At 37.1% G+C, this 13811-nt stretch overlaps 1 protein-coding gene and 1 pseudogene across 3 annotated transcripts; one reads left to right on the forward strand and one right to left on the reverse strand.

Annotated features, from left to right (window-relative positions):
• The first annotated feature begins 475 nt into the window (after nt 1-475).
• UVR3 (DNA photolyase family protein) lies at nt 476-8830 on the forward strand. 3 transcript variants are annotated; one of them, XM_088892528.1, is made up of 14 exons: nt 551-1051; nt 1697-1768; nt 1984-2064; nt 2667-2837; nt 2908-2979; nt 4438-4524; nt 4705-4803; nt 4888-4971; nt 6791-6877; nt 7015-7086; nt 7173-7286; nt 7428-7479; nt 7582-7677; nt 8323-8710. In XM_088892528.1, the coding sequence occupies exons 1-14, from the start codon at nt 680-682 to the stop codon at nt 8502-8504; spliced, it is 1641 nt and encodes a 546-aa protein (XP_088748654.1). In that variant the 5' UTR covers nt 551-679; the 3' UTR covers nt 8505-8710. The 3 variants fall into 3 exon arrangements, with proteins under 3 accessions (XP_088748655.1, XP_088748654.1, XP_010249985.1); XM_010251683.3 differs by having other exon boundaries at nt 552-1051; nt 7392-7479; nt 8323-8830; XM_088892529.1 differs by lacking the exons at nt 7428-7479; nt 7582-7677; nt 8323-8710 and having other exon boundaries at nt 476-1051; nt 6762-6877.
• Nucleotides 8831-11247: 2417 nt separating this feature from the next.
• LOC104592621 (F-box protein At1g67340 pseudogene) lies at nt 11248-12926 on the reverse strand (annotated as a pseudogene).
• Between the last annotated feature and the right edge of the window lie 885 nt (nt 12927-13811).

Here is a 13811-nt window from a genome sequence, read left to right on the forward strand (position 1 = left end):
GTGGCAATTCTTAATTGAGGTAGAAAATCTGAGATCACATCAGCGCCCCACAGGTGACTCACATACACACACCTCAGCGTGCTGTCAATGGGAGATGTTTTCAATAGACGGTTGGGATAATGTTGTGAGCGCTTGTGGGGCGCTGATGTGATCTCAGAAAATCTATCTCCGCCTCGCAAGCCGACGTGGACGAGAATCAACCGCTACTTCAATTTCCCAACTTTCATTCTCTCATTTATTTTTTATTTCATGAAATCGCAATTTCTAATTTTCTATGATGCTGGAAGGGTATGATACCCGAACAAGTGTGGCCAAATTGGATAAATACCCGTTGATTGGGCACCACTTTTTTTATACCGATTGATTGGCAGATTTTTAGCCATCATGCATTTTCGGTATCATAGCCTAAACGTCTCTCGAAGACCGGTACTTTCCAAGCAAACGACGTGGCGCCCAAACCAACCGCTACTTTCCATCTTCTCAACAAGAAATGCTAAACTACGCACATCGCGTACAACGCACTGTATCACCGTCTTTACCTTCACGAAATGGAGGAACTTCGAATGTTCCAGTCACTTCCTTGACACCTTACACCCTGTTTTATCCCACTCCACCAGCGCACATTAGCACCTTCTCTACATATTTGCAAAACTTACGAGCGGGAAAGCTCTCCTGTAGAATGCGAGCTTCATCTTCTCTCTACCAACTCCCTGGATCTCGTCTGTTTGTTCATCACGCCGCTTCAATTCCTCCAATGGTGTCGAATTCTCTGCTTTGGTTTCGTAAGGGCCTTCGTATCCACGACAATCCAGCTCTGGAACACGCTCGTAAGGACGCGACTCATCTTTATCCAGTCTTCATTCTTGATCCACACTTTCTCGAGCCCGACCCGACAGATTTTTCCCCTGGTTCTGCTCGTGCCGGTTTGAATAGGATTCAATTCTTGCTCGAGAGCCTCGTTGATCTCGATTCAAGTCTCCGGAAACTTGGGTCCCGTTTGTTAGTGTTTAGAGGCGAGCCTGTCGAGGTTTTGTTCCGCCTCTTAAAGGAAGTAAGCTTCTTTTTTCTGCATTTTAATTCTTGTCTTATACCTCAAACGAGATCAAGTTTTATACATTGATTTTTTTTTTCTTTTCTCACAGCTCTATTTATACGCTAAGTGCATTGAAGGATATTTACAATTTCTTGATACAAGAAATAAGAAATTTTTAAATACTCTTAGATTAAAGTAATTATTACTGAGCTTTACAAGTATTTTTGTTCCAGAATTCTATAAACTTGCAGAGTCTGAAATATGGTTTTGAGAAAGGCCCATTAGGTGAAGCTCACCGAGTATGCTCAAGCTGAGAGTGCTCATTTGATTGCTTGACATCACAAATTTCCTAAAATATGAAATGTCCCTGTCCAGTGTGGACTATCTCATAGAAGAGTGTTTCTATTTGCTAATACCCGGCATCTATAAATTGAGAAGGTTGAAGTACTAGGGGGTTGAACTATCCGAAAAAAAAACAGTACTCGGGTGTTGGTGATGCAATCATATGATAGCTTAAATGTGATATGTAAGATCTGAGAACAATTCATCTCACCCATCTCCAAATAGTATATCTTTTCTTTTTTATTTTTACAATTTGCTACACTTACCAGTTTCCATATGTTGTGCACCTTAACATCACATGGTTTCTATTGATTCTTGCAGTGGGGTGTCAAAAAACTTTGCTTTGAATATGACACAGAACCATATTACCAAGCTATGGATGATAGAGTCAAGGTTAGGACTACTTACCCCCTACCTCCATTTTAGCAACATCAAAAACTACTCTCTATTGTATCTTACTATTTTTGCAATTGAGCTAGTTGCTGAAACAATACATGACCTTTGAGTTCAAATTATTTTCTGAGGCACTTCTCCTGCATTTCTGTTTTCCCAGTTGAGTGGAAACTTTGGGAATTCTCTATTTCATAACTTCTTTTAACGCTTAATAGGACCACGCTTCTGCACTTGGAATGGAGGTTTTCTCTCCTGTGAGCCATACTCTCTTCAATCCTGTAAAGATAATAGAGAAGGTAAGCTCAAGATAGTGTACCCCTTTGTTTTGCTTCTATTATGTCCACTTTGTTGTTGATCAAAGTTATAAGTACTGGTGTCAATTGGACTGGATTTGGTCCAATCCGGTCCAGTCCAATGTGAGTCCATTACAAATGAACCAGGTCCAATCCAATCCAATAAATATTTTCGATCGGTCCAATTCAATGTTTGGACTGTCTAATCTGTTCAAATTCATTTTAATTTAGATTGGTTTCAACCCAAACCCGGTCCATTGACACCTATATTTGTATCTTATGTCAATGGATCGAATATTGGCTTAATCCAACCGAATCCAATATAAATTTATTACGGACGGACCAGGTCCACTCCAATCTAATAAATATTTTGGACCATATTGGTCCAATCCAATATGTTTTGTTGGTCCGTCCAATCCGTCTAAATTGAATTTGGACTGGACAGGGTCCAGTCCAAAACCAGTGCATTGACACCCTTAGTTATAAGTGCAAACCTGTAGCTTTCTTGCTTTTCAGGAAGTGATCCTGGTTGGTTTTATGAGTTTTATGTGTTACACTTTCTGAATTGGCAATATTCCTCTTTGCATTTGCTAATATCCAAACAGAATGGGGGAGCACCACCGCTGAGTTATCAATCATTTCTAAAGATTGCTGGGAAGCCCTCACCCCCACTTTCAACAACAATTTCTTGGCTTCCTCCTATAGGAAATGTTGAAGATCTTGAAATATTAGGAATTCCGACAATCAAAGAACTTGGCTATGGAGATATTAGACAGGTATTAAGCCAAAAATTCTCATAAACAAAATGAGTGCCTTAGATTTATTCACAAGAAGTTTGTGTTGCAGGATGAATTTTCTCCTTTCAGAGGTGGTGAGTCAGAAGCATTGAAGAGGTTGAGAGAAGCACTTAATGATGAGGTCTGCTTTTTATTGATTTGAGGTTATTTTAGTTTTATTATCTTTGCTTCTGCACACTCAACTCACAAGTCATATATTAAATGTATATTCCTATTTAAGAAAATTGAGATTCATTGCTAAGAGGAAAGTTACAACTCATAAGAGTTATGCCCAACTATTACTATTCTAAAGATATGGTCCTCTTAAATTCTACTTATTGTTCCAGTCCATAATCCACACGAAACCTCTACCAGGGTTCCTTCTCTGTATCCTTAATAGAGTAAGTGGCCTTTAACATTAACCTTACAGACAGAATAGAGACTTGTAAAAATATTGCAGAAATTGTTGTTCTGACATGGATGGTTGCTAGAACAAAAGATTTTGTTATACTTCATTTGCATTCTTATGAAGCGAATGCTATTGTAAAGAATTAGCCTGGTTATTTAGTCAAGTTTAGGTTACTCCAGTTATTTTGTATTTTTAGGCTTGTCTTGAACCTTTCTTTTATTAATGTTTTCATGATCCTTATATTTTATTTATGGATGTTAGTCCACTTACTTAAACTTCTACCATGGACTGGTGGTGTTAGGGACTGAATTCTGAATGCTTAAAAGATTCCAATTTGAAAATTGAGTTCAGCATTCAGTAACTGGCCCCTCATTGCTGGATGCTGGAAAAGATTCCATTGCTGGGTGATGACACCTGAAAATTTGTATATGTCAACAATACCCTTGGGTTTAAAAGTATTTTTAAATTGGAGTCTTTTCAGCTTTCGGCAATTGGCACCAGCTCCCTACTTGATCCACTGTCAACAACTTTGTAAGATGTTCTTTGAAAGGCTTATGCCAATTTAGAATTTAGGTTTAGAGTTTTGCTTCACTACTCTTCCCTTTCTCCCTTTTCTTTAGAAAGTTCTCTTGTAAATGTTGATCATTATGGGACTAAGACAGTCTTCTAGTAACCATGTGGATTATCTTTAGCTTATCATGAATGTAATAATAGTTGTGTTTGATGTTCTACTATTGAGTGATATGTATTTTTTTTTTTTATTTGAGGGGTCATTACTTAGTGCAATGGTAAAATATCAGGCTAACAAGCATGAAAATATGAGTTCAAGTATGACAGTGGCCACTTTGTGCAAAAAATGCCAAAGGAGGTCCACATCCAGGCCAAACCTTCAAAGACCCTGGATTTCCAGGACCAACATTGCTTAATGGCCCTTTACGAAGTTTTATTTTTTATTTTTTATTTTTTATTTTTATTTTTTTTTTAAGTTACCTATCTCTTTTGGTAAATGATTGGTTACTAAAAAACCAGAATAAGAGATACATGTAGCATAAAGGCAGAACAGCTGCCTGCTCTGATGAGGAAGTTGTATTGATCCACTACTTGGCTTTTGGTTCAGTGTAAGTAAAAACTATCGTAGCTTTGAGTTAATTTTGTATATATCACCTTAGCTCTGGATTCATTGTATTGCAGGAGTGGGTGGCAAGCTTTGAGAAACCAAAGGGCAACCCATCTTTATTTTTGAAGCCAGCAACCACTGTTTTGTCTCCATATTTGAAAGTGAGTGATAATAAGAAGAAACCATCTTGGAAATGGGCATTATTTTATCCTTCATCAACTTTTGTCATGGGATTGCAATTTACAGACTGGAGAATTGCTAGAATTATATTTTAATAATTTATAGTTGATCAGTATTTTTCTATTTTATTTCTTATTTATTTTTTCTTGTTTTTTGGGCAGTTTGGCTGTCTATCTTCCAGGTATTTTTACCAATGTCTTCAAGATGTGTACAAGAAAGTCAAAAGGCACACATTACCACCAGTTTCACTGGCTGGGCAGGTAGTATGACTGTTTGCAGCTTTTCACTAGTTTTTTTCTTTTCTTTGAAGAAACAATCAAACAATTAATTTTACCTCTCTGTAGTTGTTATGGCGAGAATTTTTCTACACGGTGGCTTATGGCACTCCAAATTTTGACAAAATGAAGGGCAATCGAATTTGCAAGCAGGTAACTATTATGTAATGGTTTCATATCTTCTGGTTCATGAATTGGTACATCATCTGTAAACTGAAATTTCTTGGGTGAATTCATGTGTTCGTCAAGTAGATAGTTCTTAACATCTTGTTTGAGTTCCATACATGTAAAATTATGATTAGCTCATTGTGTCATTATTGGAAAATTTTCTATTTAGGCTTAGTTTGGAAGGAATACAAATACAAATATGTAGAATGCAAAACCTTATATTTTGTATTATTGTGTACGCATTGACACTGTACATATTTGCATTTGTCCTCTTTCCAAGTCTCAGTTTGGAAGGAGTACGAATACAAATATGTACAGTACAAATACATACAAAATAGTATAAAATACAAGTTTTTACACTCTACATATTTGTATTTGTACTCCTTCCAAACTGAGCCTTATTATTTTCATACATCAATGCAATTCCAATTTGTGAGGTTGTATATGATAAAAAAATAGATGATCTTTCATGGTAATTCAAGAGGGATAGTAGTAATTTAGATTTTGAGGCTTTATATCAGTTATAATATGGATTAGACTAAGGGCCCGTTTGGTTCACAGTTGGAATCGGAATCAGAATCCCCCAAAATCGAATCAGAATGGTCTATTCCCCTCGCCTGTTTGGTTCAGGGTGGAATCGGAATCGGAATCAGAATTGACTGGAATTGATTCTCATTCCCAGGGGAGGGGGAGGGAATGGCCATTCCCTCAAATGGAGGAATGCCATTCCAGCAGGAAAGGGCATGGGATTCCGATTCCGCCCAACCAAACAATTGGAATCGGAATGGACCATTCTGATTCCAATTCCAGACCCCTGTTCCCGGAAACCAAACAGACCCTAAATTCTGCAGAAGCAGTAGAACTTATTATACAAACTTGTAGAAACTATGGATCTACATTGTCAGGCAGTAGCTATCAAAAACTGTGCAGAAACTGTTGACTAGCTGAGCCTGCAAAGACATGCCAACTCATGTTTTTCACTTCCTTCTTTTATGTACTTGACAGAAAAACGATTGAAACTATATTAGGTTTGCCTGCATAGGATGAAGTCTGTTTTTTTCTTCCTCATAAATATGCTCTATTTCCACTTTCCATGAATTAGGTCTACATAAAGTATCACAGGTTATACAAAATTTGCAGGCATGCCTAGTCACCTTGTCACTGCCTGGATGACTTATAAAATGTCCATGGGTAGGATGTAGGAGGTAAAACACTTAGCAAGCTTAGATTAAGTTTCCAACTATGTTTCTAGGCAAAGTGCTATCTCTTCAATCTTCCTGGTGTCTAAAACGTTTTGGCATGCACAGTGCATGTGCAGTTTGGTAATTAAATTTGTTTTTAGTATTACTAGTGTAAGAGCATGCACCTCTGCGCTACGCATGTGTGCAAGTAAGTGTTAACCATATATGATATATGGTATTTGGATTTAATTTTAATGATTTGCACAGAATCCAAGGCAAGTATCTGCTTTATATGGTATAGATAGATGAGTGATAACTTATTTGAAGCACTGTATCATTGTTTTCTATGTGCATTCAATAAGTCATGAATGCACAAGGCTGCCATTGAAGTAGATCTTCTATAGAATATTCACTTAAAAAAAGCATATATAGTGCTTGATGACACTCCAGTAGGGCTGATCAAATACCTTTTCTGTTTTTCTAAAATATGATCAAAATAAAATGTTGGAATTTTTTCTTAAGTATGATCAAACAAAATTGCCAGTGTAGTCGCTAAATGGCTATTACCAATTTTCCCATATTTGGAACAAGAAGACAAAAAGAATTTCACACTGGAAATGTAGATACCTTGGAATGATGATGATGAATTGCTGGCGGCTTGGAGGGAGGCTCGGACAGGCTACCCTTGGATTGATGCCATCATGGTCCAGGTCTGTTATATTCTGTGCTTTTCTGTTTTCAACCTATTAATATGTAGCTTTAGGTATTCAAACCTAGGTGTCAGTTTTCTCATATTTCAATTGTCAAATCAGCTAATTTGAGGCCAGTTTATGTTTTGATATGATAGTTGCAAAGGTGGGGTTGGATGCACCATCTTGCACGGCATTCTGTAGCATGTTTCCTGACTCGTGGAGATCTGGTACAAGACATTGATACTCTTTAAGCATGACATGATGTAATTTCCTTCATCTATTTTTTCTTGATATAAAGTGTGTCTGTCTATAGTTTATTCATTGGGAAAAGGGGCGTGATGTTTTTGAGAGATTGCTGATTGATTCAGACTGGGCCATAAATAACGGAAACTGGTTATGGCTCTCTTGTTCCTCATTTTTCTACCAGGTAAGTTTACTTAATTTTCATCCATTCTCATGATTATATCTTGATGCACTTGTTTCAAATTACACTGAACTAAGTCGTCGTGATCTATACTGCTTAACTGATCAGTATAATCGTATCTATTCCCCAATCTCATTTGGGAAGAAATATGATCCTAATGGGAACTACATTCGACACTTCGTCCCTGTACTGAAAGGTATGCAACTAGCTCCTGCATAGTTACACCATTTGTTCCCCACCCATTGGTGATTATCTAGGGCCTTCTTAAGGTCAAATGCGTAACTAATACTACCTTCAGATATGCCAAAGGAGTACATATATGAGCCATGGACTGCACCATTAACTGTTCAAACCAAAGCAAATTGCATAATTGGAAGAGATTATCCTCATCCAGGTCAGCTTTCTCAAAGTAGCTTTAAGACCAGTTACAGAACATAATGCATCATTATTTAAATCATAGTCATCTTGTGATACTATCATGCATTTAACCTGTGACTTAGTGAATTTAACCATGTTGGGGTTGCACAACAGTACAAGTGAACAGTTTCATCTTTTTGCAATGTTAAGCTATTCCTCATAATTTCCAGAACTTAGAAACTGCTGTCAAAGATATATATTCTTGTGAAAATCTTTTGATGTCCAACAGATATAATCTTTTATGTTATTATGATTATTAGACATGTTTTTTTTTGAGATTTCAGGACATTAATTTATTCCTCAATATTGCATGGGTACAGACACAGGAATCAGAATTTGACATGTGTCCAGGAGTTTGACTGAGCAAGACAAAAAATAAGGACTTATCTACACGTTTAAAGAAGTTTAAAATAACCCCCCCCCCCCCTTTTTTTGAAGCAAAAGTTTTGTGGAAATAAGTAGTAATATCTTTAATAATTCACAGCTTGGATTGTTAAATTTCTTTAGACAATCCACTAATCAAAATAATTTTGGTTTACTATTTAATATTGGGGTGGAATCCAAAGAATGCATCGACTTTTTTAACTATTTATTATTTCATCCTATGTTTATATTGTTTCAGTGGTTGCTCATGATTCTGCAAGTAAGGAATGTAAGATGAAGATAGCAGAAGCTTATGAGTTGAACCGTAAAATGAATGGTTTGGTGAGTGAAGAAGATTTGAAGGGCCTACGGAGAAAGTTCGAAGAAGATCAACACCAGGTCTCTAAATCTAGAAGGCAGAAGCAAAAGTTGATCAGCTGAGCTCAACATTGTTGTCACTTCAGCTGTCATCATGGAAAATAGGGCCCACTGTTGTGTTTGATTTATGATATTGCTGGAACCAATAGGAGCACATAATTTCATACCAGTTAATTCCAATTTATTTATGTTGCTGACTACAATTTATTGACCATCTAAAAGTGATAGATCAGATAGTGAGTATGCTCCTAGCAAGTTCTGTTAGATTAGATGGTTGATTTCGGTTACTGTATACATGCTATATCACATGCTTTAAAAGGATAGCATGTTTTTATCCTTGAGATGGGGATTGGGGAGAAAGGAGAGTAATCAAGTGGCGCAATTCAACCCTCCTTCTCTCTGTAATTTCCTAGTTTCGAGATTCTGCACCATATCACATTCCTGCAAGTTCCGGTTTGGAAAGCGATTATCGATAAGCTCCATTCTGCCTTCTATATTATTTTACAATAGACCAACTCTCCCGTGTTCTTATTCCACTATAATTGAATTTTCCAGAGAGTATCTGTTACCCGGGAAACTGATACCCTCCTGGAGGGCACTCCGGATCTCCTGCCCACAAGAACTCTGCTCACGCCTATCCACAATACACTACCCCCCGTGAATTGGGAACATCTCCCCCTGCATAATACTATGCAGAGGATGAGATGTTCTCCATGTGTGACTGCGATAAACGTGAACAGAATTCTCGTGGGCAGGCGATCCAGACTCCCTGGAGGGTGGTAAGTTGCTTATCCATCCGCCAAAAACACTAATCCCTTCCCACCCATCTCTTTACCCGGATAAGTGAAAACACAAAGAACGTTGGCAAGCATGTTACTCGGATACCGGAAAACGAATAAGGCTTTGGTGTAAATCGGTTTCATTGCCCAATTTCAATATGGACTACAGTTGATTGAGTTTAACTGGTGTATCGTCTCGCTCTAGGAGATTTCTTAAGTTCACCCTCACTGACCAAGATGATTCATTTAGGTGACTCTCGTTTGTCTTTTGGTGAGCTTCTATGACCCCAAAACACCCCAAAGCAACTAGAATTTGTTTCTCAAACCTCACTGCAAACCATTTTAGCAAATAATTACATGCCAGCATTCCATACTGATGTGGGATATCACATTAGTATCTCATACTATCAATGTGGGACAAATGGATCGTAACAGACTCCTACACCGTCGATACAGCGCTCTGTGAAAAGATCATGAGTTTCTCGTTCATCTTTCAAACACTTCCAAGAAGGCATCTTTTTTGTACTCTCCGTCGTTGACTCCTCCCTTGAAGTTGGATAAGATGGTTCAGATTCTACGAGTGGTTCCACTTCTCTGTACCTTATTCAAGTTCCAAAGATTCTCACATTAATCCAGATTCTATGTGGTAATCTTCATGTCTACATGCATGACTCATTAAATGGGTGTTGTTTTCATTCTTTTCTTTTTTCAGGTTGCAGCTCCCTCATGTTTGTTTTTCTTTATCCAGTTTTGTTCTCATCAATTATACGGGATAAATCTTCTTCTCTGTTCTACTTGTTGCTCATCTGTTTCCAAACCAAAAGAGATGGGAATATATTGTCTTTGTAGCAGGGAACTCCTTAAATCCAAATATAAGCAGATTTTATGTATTAATTGCTTAATTGTTACTTCTCCTTGAGCAGGAACTGCAGGAAATGACGCTGGTTATTAATTTGGTTAATCAGACCAGCTTCAAAATTCCCACGGAGTTAATATTAATGGATCCTGAATCCGAGTTCAGCGTGGAACACGAGGTCTTGGATCCCGAAAAGCAAAATGGAGATGATGAAGCTGATAGGTTTTAATCGGTTGGCCTCTTTGGTGAGGCATACGTTGAGATGAACCGTAACCGGGTTCTGGTTATCCTGAATTTTTAATTGGGTTCAGGATGAAAGTATATCCAGAGTATAGTGACGACTTGGATATGGATATGAATACATTAGGGAGATGAATGATATTGAAACTCTTGGATATATTAGTGAAATGCATAATAAATATATTAATTATACTAAATCTAAAATTGAATTACCCATGAATGAGCAATAAAATAGATCTAATACATGAAAAATACACACTTTAATAGGTTATATGAAGAGAAAAATTATAAATAATAATACCGGAACACTAAAACATGTACGCATCATATAATAATTATCACTTATAATTTTTATTTTTTATTTTTTGTAACAAATATTTATTTATCATTTTATAATAATAATAATAACTATTTTTGCAAATAATAAATATGTTTTAATTTTTAACATATAATTATAAAGTAAAACATATAAATAGATAAGATATTTTTTATAATTTTCAGTTTTTATTAAATTTTTAGAGAAAATTAAATCTTAAATTATTTGTTTCAGTTTTTAATTATAATTTTCATTTTTTATTAATTTGGTTGGGAAATTTTATTTATTTAGTAGTTTATATAAATAATAACTCTATTCTTTCAAAAAAATAAATATGTTTTAATTTTTAACATATAACTTATATGTAAAATAAAACATATAAATCATTTAAGGTAGACAAAATAAATTATTTTTATTAACTTTCAGGTCTTATTAAATTTTGGGGAAAAATTAAATCTCAAATTATTTATTGCAATTTTTATAATTATAGTTCTATTCCAATTTTTATAATTATAATTTGGGTAAAATACAAAATCCTCTCTTGAAGTTTCTCAATCATAAAAACCTCCCCTATAGTTTTACTTTAGCAAAAAACTCCCCTCTATTTTTGAAAAATTAAACAAATACCTCCCTTCCATCAAACCAAGACGGAAAATGTTAATATGCATCTATTTTTATTAAAATAGCCCTATCTCGCCAACTCCATAATCCACTTGAATACTGTTCATCTTCTTCCTCATTAGTCACAACGGCAAATGGTGGGCACTCCCCCTCCAACCTTCCCTCTTCTTTAACTTCCCTCCGATTCTCTCTCTTTCTCCCCACAAACATGGAAGTGGCAATTGAATTCGATCTCCACCTCCGGCCATCTGAACTGTCAGCCGTCCAACGATAGTACTGGGAGTCTGGGATGGTGTACTAGCTCTTAGTGAGGGGAACACATTTGAGAATTCCTCACTAATAACCAGTCTTTGTTCCAACGAAAATGAGATGGATGACAATGTCAGACATCCAACAATGGTACTGGGAATTTAGTTCATCAACGGGAACGATACTCTTTTTTTTCGTTTATTACAGGAGGAAGCATGGCATCGTCCTCGTCAACCTCGACGATTCCTCCGTCAGCTTCGACATCGCCACCGAGCCACTGCTCCATGGGTGCGCACTCCACCTTATGGCACAACTTCCAATCGAGCGTCTGGCACGCCCAAGAATAGTAGTTCACGGTGCTGTACGCCAAGCAACGACAAAATTCATGTTGCCTCGCCTGGACGAGGAACCGGCGCCCCTCGGCGATGTTTTGGCGGACGCCGTAGCCATCTTGCAAACAGAGGACAAGTTCCCGGAAGGCATCGATGTGGCTGAGGAAAGTGGCTCATGCACAGAGAGCGACGCCGGCTTGAAGGTCATTGTCGTTCTTGGACCCGCCACTGCCATTGAACTGGATAACAGCAAGTGAATAAAGCGCTGGAGCGTGAGAGCTAATGGCCGCTTTAGCCATCAGCGACACCCCATTTCCTCGGTTCTGTAGACAATAGAAACAGATCTGCAATCAATAAGAAAGGCTAATTAGATGATCATTTGCGAGGCTCAGTAACAAAATAAATATTTATACAATTTTTCTTTCATCTGCAAACTTAGGTAATAATGTACTAACCATGCCAAGCGTATAATAGGCTTAGATGTTTCCAGCATCTGCACACTGTTTCAAGAAGCGATGAGACGATTCAAACCAGTTCTTAGATTTCACGGCGAAGGCTTTAGGAGATGCTTTCGACAACATGAGGGGATGAAAGCCTAAACCGTTCAGTCTCTTGCACCTGTTTAGGAGACAAAACGAGAAACAATTGAGAAGGTAGAAAAATAGTTACACAACGAAAAGAGAGCTCTTTTTTTTCATAGCACTAATTTCAAAAGAAAGCTTTATTTGAGGATGAAGAAACGTCGATCCGTAGAAATTCAAAACTTGTTATCAACAACTGAAAACAGAATATTTCCGACTAATGTTCTATACCAGAATCACCTCTTCGGCGATAAATCAATTATTTTGTTGTATTTCCACAGAGCAAATCTTCATTACCAGAAAGGAAATGAAAGAGAACCGATATAAAACAACGGTTAGAGAGAGAAAGAGGGGTGTACGTTATGAGAACATTAATGAAATCGGAAGGGCAACGAGTGGTGGAACTGAGCTTGCAGAGGATACAAACGATAAGGTCGTTAGGCAAACCATCAAAAAAATCTGATTCTCTATCGTTTCCCGGCGCCGTTCTCATCCTTTTCTATTCAAGCATCACTTCTCCACGGGGGAATCCCTCTTTCTCTTGAGAGGTGTTTCATCCTTGAAAAACTGGAGCTTATGATCATCAAGTTTGGTTCTCATATCGATCGTCTGCACTAGAGAAACAGAAGCAGGGAAATGTGGTGTTTATATAAGGAAGAAGAAAAAAAAGCTCTCCTCCAAGAGAGATATGACAGCACCAACGAAATTCCTAGTACCATCTTTGGACGTCTGACATTGTCATCCATCTACCGTCATGGTTGCCCACCCATTAAAGAAGAGGGAAGGTTGGAGGGGGGAGTATTCTACCGCTATGCGTGGTGAGGAAGAAGATGAACAGTATTTGAGCGCATTATGGAGTTGAGACAGGGTTATTTAGTAAAAACATATGCACGTTAATTCGTAAAAGCGTAAAATAGGTATTTTGAAAAAATTGTTCATTTTGTTAACATTTTTCATCTTGGTCATTGGTCATTGACGGAAGGGAGGTATTTGTTGAATTTTTAAAAAATAAAAAAAAGTTTTTGTTAAAGTAAAACTGCAGAGGAGATTTTTATGATTGTCAGAAACTTCAGGGAAGATTTTTGTATTTTACCCTTGTAATTTTTATTTATTAAAATTCAAAAAACAATCTAAAAGTGGTCCATATATAATAATACACACGATTCATGAGATACATACATAGTCATGGTGTATCCTGTATCGTGCCATGGATACAGATAGATACTTCAAACCTTAGGTTCAATCAAAACGTGCAATAGGATTATAGGAGAGACTGAATTTTATTGAAGACTTAGTGTAGAGAATATAAAAGAACACTCAACCAATCACAATATGCCACATCATCCCACCCATGTGTACAAGGCTGACGTGGTCTGTCGTGATATGCCTATTATTA

This window comes from Nelumbo nucifera, chromosome 8 (genome assembly GCF_055504915.1).
Source record: "Nelumbo nucifera cultivar China Antique chromosome 8, China Antique-T2T, whole genome shotgun sequence".
Lineage (NCBI taxonomy): Eukaryota > Viridiplantae > Streptophyta > Magnoliopsida > Proteales > Nelumbonaceae > Nelumbo > Nelumbo nucifera.